Here is a 23,744-nt window from a genome sequence, read left to right as displayed (position 1 = left end):
TAAACCTGACTGATTATCAGAAACACCATCTAAAGAGGAACGTTGCACTACTCAGACATTTATCTGAACTCTCAATCTTCACACATTTACCTTCCTCCGTCCTATTTTTATTTTTTTGGTAACACATCTCTGTAACAAATACACCAAAGAGCTGAACTTCAAAGTCATCACCATCTGCTGTGACCTCTGACCTCTTTACTGATCGATGCAGCTCATCTTAATGATCATCAGTTTATGATCACTTAAACATGTTACATCATGTTTTAATAACTATGACACATTCATAGAAATGAACATATCAGGCCAGCTTGAAGTCAAAATGAGGAAGTGATGACATACTAAGAAAGGGAAGTAGATGCAGCGTCTCTTTAAAGAAGCACTACTGAAGAAACTCAGACAGTTAGGAGCGTGACAACGGGAGGACAGAGACGGAGAATCACCATGAACGAGCTCAAATGGATTCAAACTTCTTTACTTCTCACAGCGCTGCTTCAGTTTGCTGGTAAGAACATTTATATCACATATTTAACCTTTTTTTAAACATGATGGATTTAATGAACTCTGAGAAACCACAGATGAAGAATTATTCTCAAACTGATTGTGAATATAATCAACATTTTATTGATTTACTTTATTCTTTGTCATTTTCTCAACAGCCGCATTTCTAGTTAAAAGAGTCACATTCAGAGTTGGAGAGGACGCCACGTTGTCTTGTCAAACTGTGATACAAGGTCAACGGAAGTGTGAATATACGACATGGTTCTTAGATTTAGGAAACAACGCAGCAGTAGAGCTGGTTGTAGAAGGGCAGGTTAGAAGAAACTCTAGAGTTAAATCAGACAGACTGAGAGTTACAGAGGACTGTTCTCTGGTTATAAAGAAGATCAGAGAGGAGGATGCTGGACGTTATGAGTGTCTACAGTACATATCAGGAGGAAGAACAGGCGATGTGACTGGAGTTCTTCTCTCTGTTACCAAGAGTAAGTATTTCAATAATCTTTTCAAACAAAACTTTTCTCATTCCATCAATAAACTGAAACATTACAATAATTATAAAGACTCTGATGAAGTTCATTTGTCTCTTGTTGTGTTTCTCTTATAAAATCTCCATCCTTACTTTGGACTGGAAATACTTCAAATATTAAAACTTTTTTTGGATTTGAAGTTTGAAATTTATATTAAAACACAAGTTTAGTGCTGAACAGTTTGTTGAGTTGAGTTTATCTCAACTTCAGGTGAGAACACCAAACCAGAACCAACAAGACCAACAACCAGACCACCAATAACCAGACCACCACCAACAACAACAAGACCACCATCAACCAGACCACCACCAACAACACCAACAAGACCACCAATAACAACAATAAGACCACCACCAACAACAACAACAAGACCGCCACCACCAACAACAACAAAACCACCAACAACAACAGCTGCTACTACAGGTAAAAAGCAACAACAAAAACAACTATAAAAGGGTCTCCTGATGTCTTCTGCTCTCTGTGTTTGATTCAGATTAAGGACAGAAGTCTGAGGTCATCATGCTTCACATATTTTCATTTTTCTGGCAGACTGGCGTTGGTGGTTGATCTTCGTGCCCGTGGTGGTTTTTATAGTTCTGTTAATGGTCGTTGTGAAAGTCATCAGACGGAAAGGTAAGAGCACAGATGAACATTTTCATGCAGAAAAAAAAGCTTTAATTACAGAAGTTGAATGTTTGTTAGCTTCAGTTTACCAACACATTTTAATATCTAGAAGATTGGATGATCCATATTTCTTGTTTGGAAGCTAAAGTCCAGCTGTTTCTGTGTCTCTACAGGAAACAGAACGCAGATGAGTGACGATGTTGTAAGTCCCAAAACGTTTGATTATGTTGTTTGTTCTCACTGACTGCTTAACAAAAATGTAAAGAAATGCTTGTTAAGAAGCAATAATGGTCCTGGAGCATGTTTTTGTTCTGCCTATTCTCCCATCAAACTCTTAACCCTCATAACTCCTACAGGAGGCATTTCTTTGTGTACCTTGTTTGGTCTGCCTGGCCTCTTTTTGTAATATTTCATGTATAAGCTCAAGCTTCTTGAGCACAATCAAGTTACAGACATCTATTTTTTCAAGATAACCGGGAATAACAGAGTATGTCTACTGCAGTGATGTCAGATAAATGGATTAAACTACAGCCTCTGAAATGAAAAGTCCATAATGATAAACTATCAATAAGCTTCATAGAGATACTTTTTGTCTGTCATACTTCAAAACATCTCTAGTTAAACTGAACTGAACCAACAGTCAGTGGTTTGTCCAGGGGGGCGGCCAGGGGTGGCAGGGCCCTCCCTAAAACTTGACTCGCTACGCTTGGTGCCGTTCAAAAATTCTAAACTATGATTGGCTGTCTGCCTGGAGGAGGAGGGCCTTATGTTCAAAACTGGGCAACAGGTTCTGCCTGTAGCTTTTGTGAAGTTTTTATGTTGCCCTTTACCCTCTTTGCTGCTGTGTTTGCTCGCTACATGTGACCATAGCAGAGTCTTTTTTGAATTCTTCATTGATCTGAGCTGAGGTTTTTTAAGATTGAAGTGCAAAAACACAACAGGATTCATAAAAAGAGTAGAGAGAAGTTCTTCAGACGGAGACTGTGAAAATGAAAATTAAGATGAAAACAGAGAGACTTGATAAATTAAGACATCATAAGGGTCATTCTTTGGATACCATCATACGAGCCTTATACAATTCATCCTGCATATTCAGAAGTTTAAAGAAACATATCTGTGAAGACACAGAGAAAGAGTCATTCCTTCCATTACACTAATCTCATTTATTATATCTGTCCACTTGTGGGAGGTTCAGGAAGTCATCAGCAGCACGCATGTTGTTTTTTTAAGAGTAGTACCCACCCCCCTTAAAATCATAATTTCCTTAGATTAGTGTGATAAATTGCTCTTCAGTCTTCAGAGGGTGACAACGATAAAAAGGGAAGTTTGATAGTGATGCAACTTCAGAACACCAGGAACGTATCACACTGTGGGTTCACAGATTCTTCCTATCTTGCTGACAGAACATTCTCAGTAAGTATTGGTGATGGTGTCTCTGAGTCTTCTGAGTTATGTGGGGTACCACAGGGCTCTGTCCAGGGGGCCCTTGCTCTTCTCCCTTTATCTGCTACCCCTAAATAAGATCATAACCAGTTTTTTTCATTTGCTCCAATCAAAAGCACAGGTCACGATAAACATTACTGAGCAGCTGTTTTGTTGTCTTCTCTGTGTAGGCTGATCCTGAAGGCGGGGTTTCCTACGCCTCCATCAGATACAACAAGAAGGGGAAAAGAGAAGCTCGGGTAAGCTGTCTGATTGGTTAAAGTCAGGATGGATGTGAACTTTAAAAACGTCTTTATTAAAGTCATGAAGCTCAGGTCAACAAGTATCGGCTGTGCTATCAGTGTGTCCACGTTTACACTTATTGGGCCACGCAGGCTTAGGACAGTCAAACAATGGACTTGGGCCTGCACCTCTGTAAAAGCCTCATTTGAGTTATTCACTGAGATCACAAAGAGGCCTAAAAGGACTCTTAATCCCAGAATCCCCTGCGGTACTTCACACCTACGTGTGAAGTAAAGGGGGGACCGGAACCTCTCTCTCCTCATTGGAGGGGACCTGAGGTAGACCCCCCATGGAGCAGGCCAGGCTACAAAGCTCCAAGACTTCCATTGCTCGCCCTCTTTCACGCGCTGACTTCTGGTGCTTGGAGATCCAAGCTTATCTCCTGTTTCCTGCAACAATCTTCCTTTGTTTTAAGTTTTTGGCGCGCAGGTAATCCGCGGCCGGCAGTGTTCTAAATTCCGAGCTCGGATTGTCCAGTGAACGCATCTCAGTTTCTCGGAGAGCGTCAGACTATAAAAGATCATCAGAAAGATAACGGTCTTATTCCGTCCTGCAACGAAAGGACATCAAAGGACATCTTTCCACTCGACGGAGAACCAACGAAGCCGCTCTCGCCGTAAGGGACCCTCGCCGCCATCAGACGCCTCTGCACCAGGATGGACAGAAGATCTGCTCCATCGCCGGACTCTTTTCCTTTCACCAATCGCGGACAAAGCGATTCACAAGTGAGGCTTAATTAGGTCTGGGCAGAATAAGCTTTAGAGAGTGTTTTTAACAATTATTGATCAAAGCAGAAACTGTAATTTTTATCTTTGTTGGACCTGCGTCCTGAGTTTTAACTGTTTAAAACTCTTGTTGTTTCGGACCGCTGCGTCCTATATGTGTTTAGCGTAACAGCGTTATAACCGGGTATTACTCTTCTGATCAGAAAGGCCAGTGTAAGCCGTATTAACCTGAATTCGGCTATTGGTTTGTTTCTGTGAATGAAGGGAATTACTCCGAGTTGTGGCGCGGGAATCGGACTGTGATCCGGCCTCTTCAGGCACGCATTTCTCTTTTATTCTCTTTTATTTCCCCTTCTACGAACATACACACATATTCCCGTGTAAACGTACATCTGGAGACCAACTCCACCACCGCGCCATTACGCACAGCGATCTATACACTCGCGGCTATCCAGACGCCTCAGAGACACAGATTGTGTAGGGCCGAACTCAGTCTCTTTTAGACCTTAAGGCCACATTTAGGCCTTTGTTAGGTGTGTGCCATCGGAAGGGCGACCACGTGGGACGAAGTAATCTTCCCCCCCCTTCTCTCTCCCTTTCATCCACACGCGCACGCACCCAGGTCTTTGTTAGGTTTGCGCCATCGTGAACGACCACGTGGGACGAAGTAATCTTCCCCCCCTTCTCTCTCCCTTTCATCCACACGCGCACGCACCCAGGTCTTTGTTAGGTTTGCGCCATCGTGAACGACCACGAGGGTACGAAGCCATCCCCCCCCCCTTTCTTCTTTCCCCCCTCTCTCTCTCTCTCTCTCTCTCTCTCTCTCACACACACACACACACACACACACACCTACATTCACACCCCTTCCACAAGCCTTTGCTTGATAATGTTTGTTGCTTAGATTAGTTTATAATAGTTATTTGTTTAATTAAGTTCATTGATTTTGGATTGATGTTGCTTTGTTTAAATAAATTCTGTTATAATTTAAGAGAGCAGTTGTTTGTGATTACTGGTGTATTTGCATTGTGATATAAGCTGGGTGCGAAGGCTTTGTGTACGGATTTCACGCCTTCAATTTATTAAATATAGTTATTCATTATTAATAATATTAGTAATTAAATAACTAATTTGAGACTGATTTGAGTGATATTTCGGTTATATTTACCTGATTACAGGTTGGTGCCCCAAAACGAGATTAAACATAGTTTATTGATATTTTATTTATATTATTAATAATTAAGTATAATTATTAAAGAATATAACCAAAGTTGACTTGATACAACCCCAACAAATGGTGCCCCGTGTGAGGTCTTCAATAAACCAGCTTTATTGCACTGTAAATGCACAGTAATCCAAACTTAAAATCCTAAAAAGGATCCTTCGGAAGAAAATTATATTTTCTTTAAATTTTTGTGGTTTAAGCAAAGCAGACATCAAGCTGTGGCTTAGTTGTGTTGTATGTTGTTGGTTAATGGTTAAAGCCGTAACTGTTATCCCCTTTGGGTCCATACAACAATTGGACATAATGATGCAGCTAGTGTGACTTTATCAAGGAACTTGATTTGTTGCATTAATCTAGATTTTGATCCTGAAGTATTCTACTAAAGGATTGTGGTGCTCCTTGTTGTTTGAGAGCCATTTGGCCAGATGAGAGTGTAACCTCATCATTGTTGCATAGCCAGCTGTCTGAGAGGTGTGAGTTCCTCCCTTCCTTTGAGGACTTGAGGTGTGAATCCCCTCTCCTATCTTCCAGGATAGACTGCAGTGATCAGTTGGGAAACTTAGATAAGATTTGCTCTTGTGTACCAAGACCCTAGGTGAGTCGGGGGCTGAGACTCCTTTTGGATCAGACGACGCAGCACTGCAAGAGACTGCTGCCGGTCTGACGAGCCTCTCCTTAGAGGAGAGTGTCAACCTATATAGCTAGTCAATTAGCATTAGTGATAAGAAGTTAGAAGAGCTAGTTGATCTTGTCAACCACCGAGCCAGGATCACCCCTAATAAAGACAGAATGTATGCAGAAGACATACATCAACCATGGGCCAAGGCTCACTATGGATCAGATGATCCACCCCTTCAAGACGTAGTTGCTAATCTTATCCACCTCCCTATAGAGCAGCTCGACTGCCTGAACTCCTACACCCTCAGCACATGTGAAGAGAAACTAAAGGGCTTGGTTGAATATGCAAATCAACCAACTGGGAAACCAACACGCACAATTTCAGATGTTCTAGGCGAAATTCTCCTCCTTTATCAGCGCAAATCAAATGTGCAGAATGAGATACACCGGGAACAGCTAGCCCGGGTACTAGAAGAAGGACAGATCCTGTGGGACGACTTCGAAAGAATGCAGGATAAACTAAAGACCTTGCAGGAAAATTGCAAGACCCTGCAGGAGGAGAATAAAACACTGCATGAAAGCAGCAAACTGGCAAACAGAAGAAACGAAGTGACACGGTACCCAGATTTCAGGATAGGCAGATAAGTACTGCAGCCCCCAGATCAGCTGAGGAAACCTCAGACGAAGGATGGGAGACTGAAACAAGTCCCTGGAGGAGGGAGACAGACATGTTGCAGGATCTGGAGGAGAGGGGAAGGCACCGCCGGGTCGACCCAGGCACAAAAGCGCCCACGTCCTCAGACCACCCGGTAAAGAGCTGGATGATTAAAGATGAAGGGCCCCCGCGTTCTGCAATACGCTTTGAGCGAAGAGAACCCTCACCCCGCAGGAGGAGAGGCTTTACTCCCCCTAGAGACAGGGAGGAGACACAGGCCCAATTGGGCACCGAACGCTACCTGTCCCACGATAGACGGCCACGTCTGAGCCGAACACAAACCCCGCCACGGTTACAACCCTACTACCGTGACAACCATAGGGCTTACGATTCGTCAGACGAATCGGACGACCCTTGCCAGCCTTCGGGTCAGGGCCTGCGAACCAGGCAGATAGAACCTCAGGCCAAAGATCTGAAGCGTTTTGACCCAGATAGCCCAGATTCAAGTATTAACGACTACCTTAGAGAAGTTGACCATTGTCTCCTTGACCTGCCTCATGCGTCCTCACATGAAAAACTGAAACGGATCTGGAAGACTACGGCTAGGAGTGTCCGTGATTTCATGGGGACACTCCCACCAAAGGTCCGATCCTTGCAGAAAGGAAACAAATCTGTTAGTCAGCACTTACAAACTGCCAAGCAGAAAGTGTTGGACATGTTTGAATTAATTCAGGGAGCACAGGTAAGCATGGAGCAAGACATATCGTCAGGATATGACTCTGATCCTGGACCAAGCCCCTTAAGAGATCAAACAACCCTGCTGAAAAAGCTCAGTAAAGAACCGAGCAGCCAGGATAACCCAAGGACTGAGGAAATAAGTCTAGTTTTCCCTGATTTTGACTGTGGAGCCCCGCTCCTTGGGGAAACGCCCCAGTTCTCTGACAACTGTGACACCCTTTCACACCTTCACAGGTTTGAATCACCACATAGGAAGGGGGGTGACTTCTCAGCCCCCAGAGGCAGAGATAACACCAGGCCCCCTCCTGCTACCTGTAGGTTCCCATTGCAGGATTCACGGCTGAGGAATATCCAAACCTCAGATGACTGGGATGGCTCCCTTCTACCCAGAGATCAAAGACTGCGCATAAGGCTCATTGAATCTATGGCACAGGATGTAGAGCGGTTTGATCCAGATAACTCAGACCTCTGCATCGATGATTACCTCAGAGAGATTAACCTGTGTCTCAGCGAGGTACCTGATGCATCCACAAGAGAAAAACTCAGGCTGATCTGGAAGACAACTTCCAAGAGTGTCCGTAACTTCACGACTACCCTTCAGCCTGAGATCAGATACCAGTACTCTGCGCTCTGCAATGCTTTGCGCCAGGAATACTCCACCTACATTGACCCTGCATCTGCCCTTCTTAGTGCTTTCAGTGTCTTGCACCAGAAGCACGAGGCCCCCAAAGATTTTTACTGGCGACTAAGATCTGCATATTTCCAGGGATGTGAGGCTCCAGGTTTGGAAGAGAACCCAACTTTCAAGTCCATCTTCATGCACAATCTGCATGGCTGCGTGCGTTCAGATGTCACCCTGCATAGTCGTACACATCAGCTTAGTATGAAAGAGATTAAGAGATTCGCACAGGCGGTTTGGCAGACACGCTTACGTCACGTGTCACGTGAGGGCAACAAGTTGCCTTGTGCTAAGAATAAGAGACCATATCACCGGCAGAATAGAGAACAGAGCCAGGGGGGTGAAGGTGGGACTCAACCACAGAGTAGGTTCCAGCCTGGAGAACTGATCACTACCAGATCCGAACAGAACTCTCGGGATGGCCGTAGTCTGAGACAGAAGGGTAGGTATAACCGGAGTCCCTACGAGCTCCCTAAGGACTCCCTCGCTTACAGAGAACCTGATTCTGACTCCACATAGGAGTGGGGGTGTAGCCTCCACTCTAGAAACACAACAATGTCACTCTACCGACATGAATGTTTCCTAGTCCCTGTTTTGTGTTTTGACATTGGTAGGAAGACACATAATGTACATGTACATTTACACACCTACATGCCACAAACACCTTCCCACAGGCTTACTCCTGCCCAGGCTAGGAGTTAGCCCACAAACCTACACCTTATACTCTTCTCTTTCTCCCCTCCTCTTGTCTGTTTGTTTCATTTGTTTTGTTAAAGAATGCACCTTGAGTAGCAAAGCTTTGCTAATGCCTGGTTATGTTTTATGCCTAGCTTTAGACATAGTTAGACAGTCTGCCCAGACTTTGCCTCAGTGTCTGCCCAGACCGAATGCCTCTCAAAATGTATTGACTTTTGCTCACTAACTATTTGAACATTTGTCTCCTAACACATGGACTGTTGGCCCTATTTGCCCTAAAGACCGCGACCCGCAATCCCATTCTTCAGGACAAAGGGGGGATGTTGGGCCACGCAGGCTTAGGACAGTCAAACAATGGACTTGGGCCTGCACCTCTGTAAAAGCCTCATTTGAGTTATTCACTGAGATCACAAAGAGGCCTAAAAGGACTCTTAATCCCAGAATCCCCTGCGGTACTTCACACCTACGTGTGAAGTAAAGGGGGGACCGGAACCTCTCTCTCCTCATTGGAGGGGACCTGAGGTAGACCCCCCATGGAGCAGGCCATGCTACAAAGCTCCAAGACTTCCATTGCTCGCCCTCTTTCACGCGCTGACTTCTGGTGCTCGGAGATCCAAGCTTATCTCCTGTTTCCTGCAACAATCTTCCTTTGTTTTAAGTTTTTGGCGCGCAGGTAATCCGCGGCCGGCAGTGTTCTAAATTCCGAGCTCGGATTGTCCAGTGAACGCATCTCAGTTTCTCGGAGAGCGTCAGACTATAACAGATCATCAGAAAGATAACGGTCTTATTCCGTCCTGCAACGAAAGGACATCAAAGGACATCTTTCCACTCGACGGAGAACCAACGAAGCCGCTCTCGCCGTAAGGGACCCTCGCCGCCATCAGACGCCTCTGCACCAGGACGGACAGAAGATCTGCTCCATCGCCGGACTCTTTTCCTTTCACCAATTGCGGACAAAGCGATTCACAAGTGAGGCTTAATTAGGTCTGGGCAGAATTAGCTTTAGAGAGTTTTTTTAACAATTGTTGATCAAAGCAGAAACTGTAATTTTTATCTTTGTTGGACCTGCGTCCTGAGTTTTAACTGTTTAAAACTCTTGTTGTTTCGGACCGCTGCGTCCTATATGTGTTTAGCGTAACAGCGTTATAACCGGGTATTACTCTTCTGATCAGAAAGGCCAGTGTAAGCCGTATTAACCTGAATTCGGCTATTGGTTTGTTTCTGTGAATGAAGGGAATTACTCCGAGTTGTGGCGCGGGAGTCGGACTGTGATCCGGCCTCTTCAGGCACGCATTTCTCTTTTATTCTCTTTTATTCTCTTTTATTTCCCCTTCTACGAACATACACACATACACACATATTCCCGTGTAAACGTACATCTGGAGACCAACTCCACCACCGCGCCATTACGCACAGCGATCTATACACTCGCGGCTATCCAGACGCCTCAGAGACACAGATTGTGTAGGGCCGAACTCAGTCTCTTTTAGACCTTAAGGCCACATTTAGGCCTTTGTTAGGTGTGTGCCATCGGAAGGGCGACCACGTGGGACGAAGTAATCTTCCCCCCCCTTCTCTCTCCCTTTCATCCACACGCGCACGCACCCAGGTCTTTGTTAGGTTTGCGCCATCGTGAACGACCACGAGGGTACGAAGCCATCTCCCCCCCCTTTCTTCTTTCCCCCCTCTCTCTCTCTCTCTCTCTCTCTCGCTCTCTCTCTCTCTCTCTCTCTCTCACACACACACACACACACACACACACCTACATTCACACCCCTTCCACAAGCCTTTGCTTGATAATGTTTGTTGCTTAGATTAGTTTATAATAGTTATTTGTTTAATTCATTGATTTTGGATTGATGTTGCTTTGTTTAAATAAATTCTGTTATAATTTAAGAGAGCAGTTGTTTGTGATTACTGGTGTATTTGCATTGTGATATAAGCTGGGTGCGAAGGCTTTGTGTACGGATTTCACGCCTTCAATTTATTAAATATAGTTATTCATTATTAATAATATTAGTAATTAAATAACTAATTTGAGACTGATTTGAGTGATATTTTGGTTATATTTACCTGATTACAGGTTGGTGCCCCAAAACGAGATTAAACATAGTTTAATGATATTTTATTTATATTATTAATAATTAAGTATAATTATTAAAGAATATAACCAAAGTTGACTTGATACAACCCCAACAAATGGTGCCCCGTGTGAGGTCTTCAATAAACCAGCTTTATTGCACTGTAAATGCACAGTAATCCAAAGTTAAAATCCTAAAAAGGATCCTTCGGAAGAAAATTATATTTTCTTTAAATTTTTGTGGTTTAAGCAAAGCAGACATCAAGCTGTGGCTTAGTTGTGTTGTATGTTGTTGGTTAATGGTTAAAGCCATAACTGTTATCCCCTTTGGGTCCAAGAATATAACCAAAGTTGACTTGATACAACCCCAACACACTTTATTCTTCACATTTCCACGTTATACTTTACTTGATACTTTATTTCAGACCCATCGGTCCTTATCATTATAAAAAAGCACAAAAAATATAAACACAGGACATCAACGAAGGGATATAATCACTACAGTTTACAGTTTGTCAGTAATTAAGAACACAAAGAGACATCTGGACCAGTGTTTCCAGAGACACGAGGAACACCTTGTGTCACTTAGTGTGGGCGGAGTCAGAGACATCGTGATCATATTTTCTGTATTGATGAATCCACACATACATTTATACATAACATTTCTCAGCACAGCATGACATGTGGAGACGTTACTAAAAACAAAAAAAAATTCAATGTTATATTCTGACTTCATTCTCGATGTATCAACTTGCACTTTGCATTTAATGATGTCATTTTTTGTTATTTAATGCTCTGTGATCTATCTCCAGGTTTGTGCTAAAGACGATGCTGACGATGGTTCAGTGACCTATGCCTCCGTCAAAGCTTCTTCTTCTTCTACTGCTGCAGGAGCCTCTGCTGATCCCAGCATCCTCTACGCCACCATCAACAAAGAGAAGAAATAAGAATCCAAAGTAAAGTTACAACTCAGGTTTTTTCAACATTCTACACTGAAAACTACGGAGCCCTACAAGGCTCAGGTAGGACAAAATTAAAAGCCATTTGTAAATCCTTTTTTCACGGTTTACAAATCTGTGTGCACAGTTTATAAACAGTGCCCATGGATTTGTAAACCGTGTGCATGGATTTGCAATCTGCAGGCACACTTTCAGTTTAAAAAACCGTGCGCACTGTTTTGAAATCTGTGTGCACCATTTAGGAATCTGTGCCCACAGATTGTAAATCAGTGTGCATGGATTTGTCGAAATGATCGACAGCTTTTTATTTTTTGTCTCACCTGAGCCTTGCAGGGCTCAGTAGAAAACAGATACTGATAGATGTGTTTGTATGAGACTTTGTGTTGTTAACTTTCAAGAGTTATTGCTTTAAGATGCTTTTCCTTCAAAAGAGGGCGTTGTAGGTTTACTAGTAGCACAAAGACCTAGCATAATACCTCTGCATGAAATGTAAATCTACGGAGATCCTGAAGTCCCAAAAGTTAAAAAAAGATATTGGGCACACCAGTTAATATCTTGTGTGAACACGATACTAACGAACCTTTGACTACATGCTAGTGTGTGTGAGCGCTGACTGTTTCTTGTCTTAATCCTTGCACACAGGATATTCACTTGTGAGCACAACATAGCATCTTGTGCACAAGTTAGATGATAACTCAAGTGCACAAGATATTTTTTTCCACTTTTGGGACTTCAGGGGCTCCGTATGAACCAGCTTTTAAAATAAGTTTATATACGCAGCAGGCACTTTGATGTGCATGTGTTAAGTTGTAGTTTCTCATCACTGCTCAGATCATTCTGTATGTACTGAGAGGTACATGACTGAGAAGAGGAAGTGAGATAACGATCATCTTGACTAAGTCACATCCGAGAGTCTGTTGAAACCCATAAAAGGCTAAATCGATAGAGTGTGAACTTCATAACAGATAAAGGAAGGAGGAACCAGAAAGTGGGGTAATATACACTTTACTAATAAGAGGAAGGTGAGGAATAGTTCTCTTGATGCAGCTCCACATTAGACGCTTAAAAGAAGAGAGAGGAGAGAGACATGAGGGTTCAGTTGTTGAAATGTTTTCTTCTGAACATCATAAAATAGCATTTCATGAATGCGTTCTTATACCTTAAACACAGTTAGTCTGAGTTTTGTAATAATACTTCTTGTGTGCAGCTCAATGTGTTCAATTTAAGAAGTGAAATATACATGTTTGTTAACGTTTAAATCCTGGAAAATATGGAGGCAGCTATACGTTTCTGTTGTTGATCTGATGGTCTGTTTCTTTGAAAAATATCTTATTTACATTCATGTCGATGATGAGCGACATTTACCTGCCCAGCGAGACTAAAGGAACAATGTGCGACATGTTACACCTAAATATATCTTAAATCCAGTCTATCCTGTGTAAATGTGTCTCTGAGTCATGACTGTCTACAATGAGTGAGAAGCTCGAGTCCCGCTGGCTGTGTTGTTGTCAGAGCCGTGTTTACATGGACGGGACGGCCGGCTCCTCCCCTTGTGTATAAAAGCTGTTTTAGTCAAGAACTAGAGAGAAGAAGAACATACTCACTGATTATTTTGATATCACATAAGCATTTTTAGATTGTTATCTGTATCAATTTATATACAATTTGAAGCTACAAGCTAACTTAACTTTGCTAACATCAGCATGCTAACACAACAATGCAGGCCACAGGCAATTGCAGCTCGAGCCAAAGACGATTTTGTCCACTGCTTACGCTTAACTCCTTCCTGTTAATGTATATGGAGAGGGGTTGGAGGTGTGTCTCTGGAGGAGAGTGGAGGCTTCAGTATGGAGGAGGCGTGGCCAAACAGCAGTTTGTTTTGGTTTCATGCTGGTGCTTAAGGGCGACATCTACTGGATCATAAAGTCACACATTCTTCCTTTATCATTGAACAGAAAGTATTGATGATATCTTTTAGATGTGATTGAGGTTTTTTAATTGTTTTTGCACATTTGTGAGACACTGAAGAACTCTGTAATGTCAAATCTGTTTGAAGTTGACGGCCCCTTCTGCTCACACTGTGGGGGGGGGTGAATTTTTTTATAACTCATCGGATTTTATTCTATTAAGGAAAACACTATGCCCATAATAGGGTTGAGGCAGATTTGATTGACAGCTCTTCGCGCGACATCTGTCTGTCAGGTCAGGAGGTCAGCAGGTCAGGAGGTCAGCAGGTCAGGAGGTCAGCAAGTCAGGAGGTCAGGAGGTCAGCAGGTCAGCAGGTCAGGAGGTCAGCAGGTCAGGAGGTCAGCAGGTCAGGAGGTCAGCAGGTCAGGAGGTCAGGAGGTCAGCAGGTCAGCAGGTCAGCAGGTCAGCAGGTCAGGAGGTCAGGAGGTCAGCAGGTCAGGAGGTCAGCAGGTCAGGAGGTCAGGAGGCTAACAGCTTGATCCGTCTGATTTCTCCTCTTTTTTACTTCGTTTGGAGAGTTTGTTTAACACAGATCTGACAACATACATGGCTTGCTCTGCGGTTAACAGACCATCCAACAAGTTGATGCTTCAGTTTTCTTCGGTAAGTGATATAGTAGTGTTATATTTACTGCTTACTCATGTGTTTATATTTACGGACCTAGCTTATTTAGGTTAGCTTGTAAACCAGTCGGCTAACTGTGTAGCTCATTATTTACGGTCAATGGTTTAGAAATGTTTGTTGTTAAGATGTTGAAAATAATGAGTTTGTGTGATGTTAGAAGCTAAAGGTTCATCTCGGTGGTTAACCACAGACTGTAAATATGGTTATCTGACGTTATGATGAATGTTATACTCCACGTAAATGTGGACATTAAAAAACAAACTTTGTGTAGTAATTATCCGTCAGTCACATAAACTGAACTGAACCTAATGTGCTGTGTAGGTTATAGAGGATGACATTAATGTTACATGGTTGATGTAGTGTCTTAAGATTTGAGCAAACTGTTAACAAATTTAAAAAAATAACTATATTAATAACCATATTAATTTTCACTGAACTCATACACAGAATATAGCAGTAGAAATATAAAATATAAATAACATATGGAATGAAAATAAGATATAAAGCACATAGATATAAAATATAAGAAATAGTTTGAAGACTACAGCCATGTACTGAGCTCATGTTAATAATAAATGAGTTACTGTATGTTCTGTACTAAAGCACAGAGAGTTGGGACCTGTTAATGATTTAAATAATTCAGGTTATATTTGTTTCATGTTAAGATGAAGTACTATCCACAATAAACTGCTTAATTAATCCTCACACAAAATCTGAGACCATTTGATGTGGAATATCATTGTGTGAGTGAGAGAGCTGAAAACAGCATGATTACAATAAGGTTGAGGTTTATCTTCTTAACTTTGAATAGATGTTGATTACCTGAATACTGGACCTTTGTTGTCTGAGTAGTACACTGTTGAATTTATAAATGTGTTCTTACGCACAGATGAATACAGAAAAATAGATGAGAACAAAAAAATGATTTAATGAATAACTGATATTTTCTCTCTTTCTTTGTCATCCTGAAGACCCCTCACTAAAAGTTCATGTTCTCCTGGATCCATGTCACATGCTCAAGCTTCTTCAGAATGACTTTTCAACAGTCAAAGTTCTGCTGAGAGAAGATGGCCAGCAGATAAGACAGCAGTACATGAAGGAGCTCCACAAGCTTCAGGAGGAGGAGGAGGGTTTGCACTTTGGAAGACTGTATTCATGCTGTTCAAATAAAAAAAGATCTCCTCCAAACAACTTGCAATCAAACCATTTTCTTCCCATTTTAAAACCCTTTGTCCAGTTTAGATGGGAGAAGTTGATATTATGTGATATTGATCTGGGAAGACTACATTTCTAAATCACTTTTAACTGTGTTTTTATTCACAAGTTATTGATCTTATTTACTCTCCATGTATCTTGATTTAAAAATGGGGCTGTGTTTAAGGGCATATTTTTGCAATGACTCTGTTCCATCCCACTTTCAGAAATGAACTACATTAGTATTTGGTAAAAAAAAATGTCGAAAGACATAAAGGAGTGCATTTATATAGAAATATTTATTTAATCTGAAAAACAACATTAAAAAAAGTCTGTTTTTACAGCAGAGATGAACATGTTTACAGCTTGGTACAAAACAAACAAATAGGTGTGATTAGCTCATGTCTCGATGGACACACACTGTACGGGGGGGTGAATGTTTTGATGACTCATCAGTTTTGATTTGATGAAGGATAAGAGTTATTCACAATAAGGCGTGTAGCTGACCAGCTTGACAGGCGGGCGCGGTGTAACGGTTTGTCAAGAGGTTTAAAACCCGTCTCAGCTCTCAGCCTGTGGGTGACATCACTCAGGCCATCCGGGGGAGACCTCCCTCACAGCGAGCTCTTGAAGAGAAGCAACTGAAGTCCACCCCAGAAGAACCAACAAACACAGATGTTGTTGAGGCTCAGGTTTCTTCCTCTGTCTCTGCAGCTCTCTGGGCACCTCGATGGACCAGTCACCAATAATCCACACTGTGTCTATAGGAGAAATACAAAGGTGTTCAATTAATGCCTCAGACAAGACAAAATGTACAGTTAACTACATGTGACAGCTCAGGCTGTTTTTTTGTTATGAGCCACATCTGCAGGAATAATATTGAACAAGGTAGCTGCAACTCATCATAATAGATGCCAGTCTTAAATACTATTTTTTCTAATACTTAGTTTTTGGTGTGAAGCTGACACTGTCCACAGACTCCATGACTTCACAGGTTCAATAGAAAACAAATGTCTTATAATAAATACTAAATAATTATTTGTTCAATTGTCATGTTCACCTCATCGCTGTTGACATCAGTAAATATAAAACACAGACATTCCTCTTTTTGTCAGAACAGTAACATGAACTGTATGCTTTGTAATATTGATTTCTTCTGGATGTCTCATATTTATTTACAGTTTATGGATAAAACTTTGTTAATGTATTTCTCTGCTAACACTGACAAAGTCTAACTGCTCTGACAAATAACTAATAACCATAGTTGTATATTTAAAAAAGTGTAGTTTTAAGACTTTAATTAAATATTTGGGTTGAATATAATTAGTTTTAACTGTGTTGTAGAAAAGTTAAATGTTAACTTACTGTTTGTAGAGTTTTCTCAGGACGAGCAGGAATAGTTGATGATAGCAGCCTAGCTGTTAGTTATGTTGTCAAGTGGACTGCTGACGTCGAGCTGAATGGGCGGAGTTAAGTCCCGCCGGTCCCGCCTTACTGCTGTCGTTAGGTTGATCCGAAGTTAGGTTGAGACTGCAAATCCAATATGGATGCGGCCCTCGATTGGACTCATTTTCTGCCTATGTCACAGACGGGTCAGGGATCGTCCAGTAATATTTACAGTCTATGGTTGAACTACAGAGAGGAGGTTCCAGCTCTAACCAGGGTGCACAAAATCACAGGAACAGTTCAGCAGATCCTCGACCAAACACAGAGGCACGGTGGCGCCCTCTGCAGGCAATATGGCAAAGATGCAATGTAACAATTTCAAAGACAGTGTCATCTTGAGATCATCTGTTGTTATGTATAAGATGAGCTCAACCAGAAGGTTGGGGGTTCGATCCCCAGCTCCTGCATGTGTCCTTGGGCAAGACACCTAACCTATGTATGTATTTTTTTGTTGACTGTGTTTTTCAAGTTTAAGTGTTAGATGCCTCAATTTGTAGTAATGAGGTGACAACTTGAGCTGTACTGATTTCACACTTAAACATGCATCATTCTCTACTATCACCTCTCAACACCCCCTTCCTATTCATAGCTTTCAGTGACGTCACCAGCGCGGAGGGCTGGAGGGCAAAAAAAACCTTCCTAACCGATAAACGGCAGTAGCTCAGTCTGTAGGGACTTGGGTTGGGAACTGGAGGGTCGCTGGTTTAAGGGTTTAAGACCAAATATAGAAGTTGGTCTGGTAGCTGGTGCCAGATCACCTCCTGAGCTCTGCTGAGGTGTCCTTGAGCAAACTCAGACAGTTAGGAGCGTGACAACGGGAGGACAGAGACGGAGAATCACCATGAACGAGCTCAAATGGATTCAAACTTCTTTACTTCTCACAGCGCTGCTTCAGTTTGCTGGTAAGAACATTTATATCACATATTTAACCTTTTTTTAAACATGATGGATTTAATGAACTCTGAGAAACCACAGATGAAGAATTATTCTCAAACTGATTGTGAATATAATCAACATTTTATTGATTTACTTTATTCTTTGTCATTTTATCAGCAGCAGCAGCTGAAGTTAAAAGAGTCACATTTAAAGCTTCACGGGAGAGGACGCCACGTTGTCTTGTGAAACTGTGATACAAGGTCAACAGAAGTGTGAATATACGACATGGAACTTCATTGATTCAGGAAACAGAGCAGCAGTAGAGCTGGTTGCACATGGTCAGGTTAGAAACTCTGGAGTTAAATCAGACAGACTGAGAGTTACAGAGGACTGTTCTCTGGTTATAAAGAAGATCAGAGAGGAGGATGCTGGACGTTATGAGTGTCTACAGTACATATCAGGAAGAAGAACAGGTGATGTGACTCGAGTTCATCTCTCTGTTAACAAGAGTAAGTATTTCAATAATCTTTTCAAACAAAACTTTTCTAATTCAAACAATAAACTGAAACATTACAATAATTATAAAGACTCTGATGAAGTTAATTTGTCTCTTGTTGTGTTTCTCTTATAATATCTCCATCCTTACTTTGGACTGGAAATACTTCAAATATTAAAAGTTTTTTTGGATTTGAAGTTTGAATTTTATATTAAAACACAAGTTTAGTGCTGAACAGTTTGTTTTGTTGAGTTTATCTCAACTTCAGGTGAGGACGCCAAACCAGAACCAACAAGTCCAACAACAACAAGACCAACAACAACAACAACAACAACAACAAAACCACCAACGACAACAGCTGCTACTACAGGTAAAAGTACAAAAGCAACAGCAAAATCACCTAAAAAAAGGGTCTCCTGTTGTCTTCTGCTCTCTGTGTTTGATTCTGATTAAGGACAGAAGTCTGAGGTCATCATGCTTCACATATTTTCATTTTTCTGGCAGACTGGCGTTGGTGGTTGATCTTCGTGCCCGTGGTGGTTTTTATAGTTCTGTTAGTGGTCGTTGTGAAAGTCATCAGACGGAAAGGTGAGAGCACAGATGAACATTTTCATGAAGAAAAAAAAAGCTTTAATTACAGAAGTTGAATGTTTGTTAGCTTCAGTTAACCTCTACATTTTAATATCTAGAAGTTTGGATGATCCATATTTCTTGTTTGGAAGCTAAAGTCCAGCTGTTTCTGTGTCTCTGTAGGAAACAGAACGCAGATGAGTGACGATGTTGTAAGTCCCAAAACGTTTGATTATGATGTTTGTTCTCACCGGCTGCTGAACAAAAATGTAAAGAAATGCTTGTTAAGAAGCAATAATGGTCCTGGAGCATGTTTTTGTTCTGCCTATTCTCCCATCAAACTCTTAACCCTCATAACTCCTACAGGAGGCATTTCTTTGTGTACCTTGTTTGGTCTGCCTGGCCTCTTTTTGTAATATTTCATGTATAAGCTCAAGCTTCTTGAGCACAATCAAGTTACAGACATCTATTTTTTCAAGATAACCAGGGCAAACAGAATATGTCTACTGCAGTGATGTCAGATAAATGGATTAAACTACAGCCTCTGAAATGAAAAGTCCATAATGATAAACTATCAATAAGCTTCATGGAGACACTTTTTGTCTGTCATACTTCAAAACATCTCTAGTTAAACTGAACTGAACCAACAGTCAGTGGTGTGTCCAGGGGGGCTGCCAGGGGTGGCAGGGCCCTCCGTAAAACTTGACTCGCTACGCTTGGTGCCGTTCTAAAATTCTAGACTATGATTGGCTGTCTGCCTGGAGGAGGAGGGGCTTATGTTCAAAACTGGGCAACAGGTTCTGCCTGTAGCTTTTGTGAAGTTTTGATGTTGCAAATCTTTCTGTGACTTTCCACAAACATCTTTTCTTTTCTTTTTACTTTTTAAACAGTTAAGTTTTTAAAATGAATTACTGAAACCTTGATTGCCCCTCTGGGAATTTGACAAAGGTTAATATGTTATTTGACTTTATTAGTAGGGAACATGCTTCTTATGTAAGATAAAAAGTAGATGACATGCATACATGTTTCTAGGCTAATTTGCAACCCCTGTTGTCAGGCATACCACCCTGCATGAGTCCACCCAAGTCAGAAAAGTCTGGACATGCCCCTGCTGACAGACTTAAGATGTTTTGAAGCATGCATAAATCTACTGCATTACATTGCAGGTGTTATTATTATTTAGCTCCCTAACAATGTTTGCACTGAATGCATAATGTGATGTGTTTTCTGTCCAGGAGCTGACCTCAGACCCTGCAGGGTCTCGGTCTGCTGCAGGGACCGGTCAGGACACGGTGAGATCACAACTTTACCCTCTTTGTTGCTGTGTTTGCTCGCTACATGTGACCATAGCAGAGTCTTTTTTGAATTCTTCATTGATCTGAGCTGAGGTTTTTTAAGATTGAAGTGCAAAAACACAACAGGATTCATAACATTTTTTTACATAAGAGTAGAGAGAAGTTCTTCAGACGGAGACTGTGATGAAAATTAAGATGAAAACAGAGGCTTGATAAATTAAGACATCATAAGGGTCATTCTTTGGATACCATCAAATGAGCTTTTCACAATTCATCCTGCATATTCAGAAGTTTAAAAAAACATTTCTGTGAAGACACAGAGAAAGAGTCATTCCTTCCATTACACTAATCTTATTTATTATATCTGTCCACTTGTGGGAGGTTCAGGAAGTCATCAGCAGCACGCAAGTGTTTTTTTTAAAGAGCAGAAACCCCCCCACCTTAAAATCATAATTTCCTTAGATTAGTGTGATAAATTGCTCTTCAGTCTTCAGAGGGTGACAACGATAAAAAGGGAAGTTTGATAGTGATGCAACTTCAGAGCACCAGGAACGTATCACACTGTGGGCTCACAGATTGTTTTTTTTCCTATCTTGCTGACAGAACATTCTCAGTACATAGTTATGTGGGGTACCACAGGGCTCTGTCCTGGGGCCCTTGCTCTTCTCCCTTTATCTGCTACCCCTAGATAAGATTATAACCAGTTTTTTTAATTTGCTCCAATCAAAAGCACAGGTCACGATAAACGTTACTGAGCAGCTGTTTTGTTGTCTTCTCTGTGTAGGCTGATCCTGAAGGCGGGGTTTCCTACGCCTCCATCAGATACAACAAGAAGGGGAAAAGAGAAGCTCGGGTAAGCTGTCTGATTGGTTAAAGTCAGGATGGATGTGAACTTTAAAAACGTCTTTATTAAAGTCATGAAGCTCAGGTCAACAAGTATCGGCTGTGCTATCAGTGTGTCCACGTTTACACTTTATTCTTCACATTTCCACGTTATACTTTACTTGATACTTTATTTCAGACCCATTGGTCCTTATCATTATAAAAAAGCACAAAAAATATAAACACAGGACATCAACGAAGGGATATAATCACTACAGTTTACAGTTTGTCAGTAATTACGAACACAAGGAGACATCTGGACCAGTGTTTCCAGAGACACGAGGAACACCTTGAGTCACTTAGTGTGGGCGGAGTCAGAGACATCGTGATCATATTTTCTGTATTAATGAATCCACACATACATTTATACATAACATTTCTCAGCACGGCATGACATGTGGAGACGTTACTAGAAACAAAACAAATTTCAATGTTATATTTTGACTTCATTCTCGATGTATCAACTTGCACTTTGCATTTAATGATGTCATTTTGTGTTATTTAATGCTCTGTGATCTATCTCCAGGTTTGTGCTAAAGACGATGCTGACGATGGTTCAGTGACCTATGCCTCCATCAAAGCTTCTTCTTCTTCTACTGCTGCAGGAGCCTCTGCAGATCCCAGCATCCTCTACGCCACCATCAACAAAGAGAAGAAATAAGAATCCAAAGTAAAGTTACAACTCAGGTTTTTTCAGCATTCTACACTGAAAACTACGGCGCCCTACAAGGCTCAGGTAGGACAAAATTAAAAGCAATTTGTAAATCTTTTTTTCACGGTTCACAAATCTGTGTGCACAGTTTATTAACAGTGCCCATGGATTTGTAAACCGTGTGCATGGATTTGCAATCTGCAGGCACACTTTCAGTTTAAAAAACCGTGCGCACTGTTTTGAAATCTGTGTGCACAGATTGTAAATCAGTGTGCATGGATTTGTTGAAATGATCGACAGCTTTTTATTTTTTGTCTCACCTGAGCCTTGCAGGGCTCAGTAGAAAACAGATACTGATAGATGTGTTTGTATAAGACTTTGTGTTGATGACTTTCAAGAGTTATTGCTTTAAGATGCTTTTCCTTCAAAAGAGGGCGTTGTAAGTTTACTAGTAGCACAAAGACCTAGCATAATACCTCTGCATGAAATGTAAATCTACGGAGATCCCAAAAGTAAAAAAAAGATATTGGGCACACCAGTTAATATCTTGTGTGAACATGATACTAACAAACCTTTGACTACATGCTAGTGTGTGTGAGCACTGACTGTTTCTTGTCTTAATCCTTGCACACAGGATATTCACTTGTGAGCACAACATAACATCTTGTGCACAAGTTAGATGATAACTCAAGTGCACAAGATATTTTTTTCCACTTTTTAGGACTTCAGGGGCTCCATATAAACCAGCTTTTAAAATAAGTTTATATACGCAGCAGGCACTTTGATGTGCATGTGTTAAGTTGTAGTTTCTCATCACTGCTCAGATCATTCTGTATGTACTGAGAGGTACATGACTGAGAAGAGGAAGTGAGATAACGATCATCTTGATTAAGTCACATCCGAGAGTCTGTAGAAACCCATAAAAGGCTAAATCGACAGAGTGTGAACTTCATGACAGATAAAGGAGGAACCAGAAAGTGGGGTAATATACACTTTACTAATAAGAGGAAGGTGAGGAATAGTTCTCTTGATGCAGCTCCAGGTTAGACGCTTAAAAGAGAGAGGAGAGAGACATGAGGGTTCAGTTGTTGAAATGTTTTCTTCTGAACATCATAAAATAGCTCTTCAACTCGATTTAGGGGGGAATATTATTACAAGAACTTCATTTCATGAATGCGTTCTTATACCTTAAACACAGTTAGTCTGAGTTTTGTAATAATACTTCTTGTGTGCAGCTCAATGTGTTCAATTTAAGAAGTGAAATATACATGTTTGTTAATGTTTAAATCCTGGAAAATATGGAGGCAGCTATACGTTTCTGTTGTTGATCTGATGGTCTGTTTCTTTGAAAAATATCTTATTTACATTCACGTCGATGATGAGCGACATTTACCTGCCCAGCGAGACTAAAGGAACAATGTGCGACATGTTACACCTAAATATATCTTAAACCAAGTCTATCCTGTGTAAATGTGTCTCTGAGTCATGACTTTCTACAATGAGGGAGAAGCTCGAGTCCCGCTCGCTGTGTTGTTGTCAGAGCCGTGTTTACATGGACGGGACGGCCGGCTCCTCCCCTTGTGTATAAAAGCTGTTTTAGTCAAGAACTAGAGAGAAGAAGAAGAACATACTCACTGATTATTTTGATATCACATAAGCATTTTTAGATTGTTATCTATATCAATTTATATACAATGTGAAGCTACAAGCTAACTTAACTGTGCTAACAGTAGCATGCTAACACAACAATGCAGACCACAGGCAATTGCAGCTCGAGCAAAGGAAGATTTAGTCCACCGCTTACGCTTAACTCCTTAATGGGAACTTGAGTGGAGAGGGGTTGGAGGTGTGTCTCTGGAGGAGAGTGGAGGCTTCAGGATGGAGGAGGCGTGGCCAAACAGCAGTTTGTTTTGGTTTCATGCTGGTGCTTTAGGGCGACATCTACTGGATCATAAAGTCACACATTCTTCCTTTATCATTGAACAGAAAGTA

The 23,744-nt window shown here is 41.4% G+C and overlaps 1 protein-coding gene across 2 annotated transcripts; it reads left to right on the top strand.

The window, feature by feature from the left end:
- Positions 1-261: 261 nt before the first annotated feature.
- LOC109975987 (hepatitis A virus cellular receptor 1 homolog) lies at positions 262-15,608 on the top strand. Of its 2 annotated transcripts, none has more exons than XR_010668715.1 (8): positions 262-502; positions 657-980; positions 1,236-1,448; positions 1,575-1,658; positions 1,823-1,851; positions 3,263-3,331; positions 11,603-14,320; positions 15,313-15,608. XR_010668715.1 is itself a non-coding variant. In XM_065963387.1 (8 exons), exons 1-7 carry the CDS (start codon positions 442-444, stop codon positions 11,735-11,737), a joined length of 915 nt encoding a protein of 304 aa, XP_065819459.1. In that variant the 5' UTR covers positions 262-441; the 3' UTR covers positions 11,738-11,746; positions 15,313-15,608. The 2 variants fall into 2 exon arrangements, 1 of the variants encoding a protein (XP_065819459.1); XM_065963387.1 differs by having other exon boundaries at positions 11,603-11,746.
- The last annotated feature ends 8,136 nt before the right edge of the window (positions 15,609-23,744 follow it).

The sequence above is a fragment of the Labrus bergylta genome, chromosome 15 (genome assembly GCF_963930695.1).
Source record: "Labrus bergylta chromosome 15, fLabBer1.1, whole genome shotgun sequence".
Lineage (NCBI taxonomy): Eukaryota > Metazoa > Chordata > Actinopteri > Labriformes > Labridae > Labrus > Labrus bergylta.
This window is presented reverse-complemented; position numbering and strand designations above follow the sequence as displayed.

Bases quoted from the DNA above. Each gene is read 5' to 3' on its own strand.
- LOC109975987 (XM_065963387.1), top strand. From the start codon at position 442: ATGAACGAGCTCAAATGGATTCAAACTTCTTTACTTCTCACAGCGCTG. The intron at 1,449-1,574 runs GTAAAAAGCAAC...TTTTTCTGGCAG, and splicing joins AACAACAGCTGCTACTACAG to ACTGGCGTTGGTGGTTGATC. The intron at 1,659-1,822 runs GTAAGAGCACAG...GTGTCTCTACAG, and splicing joins GAAAGTCATCAGACGGAAAG to GAAACAGAACGCAGATGAGT.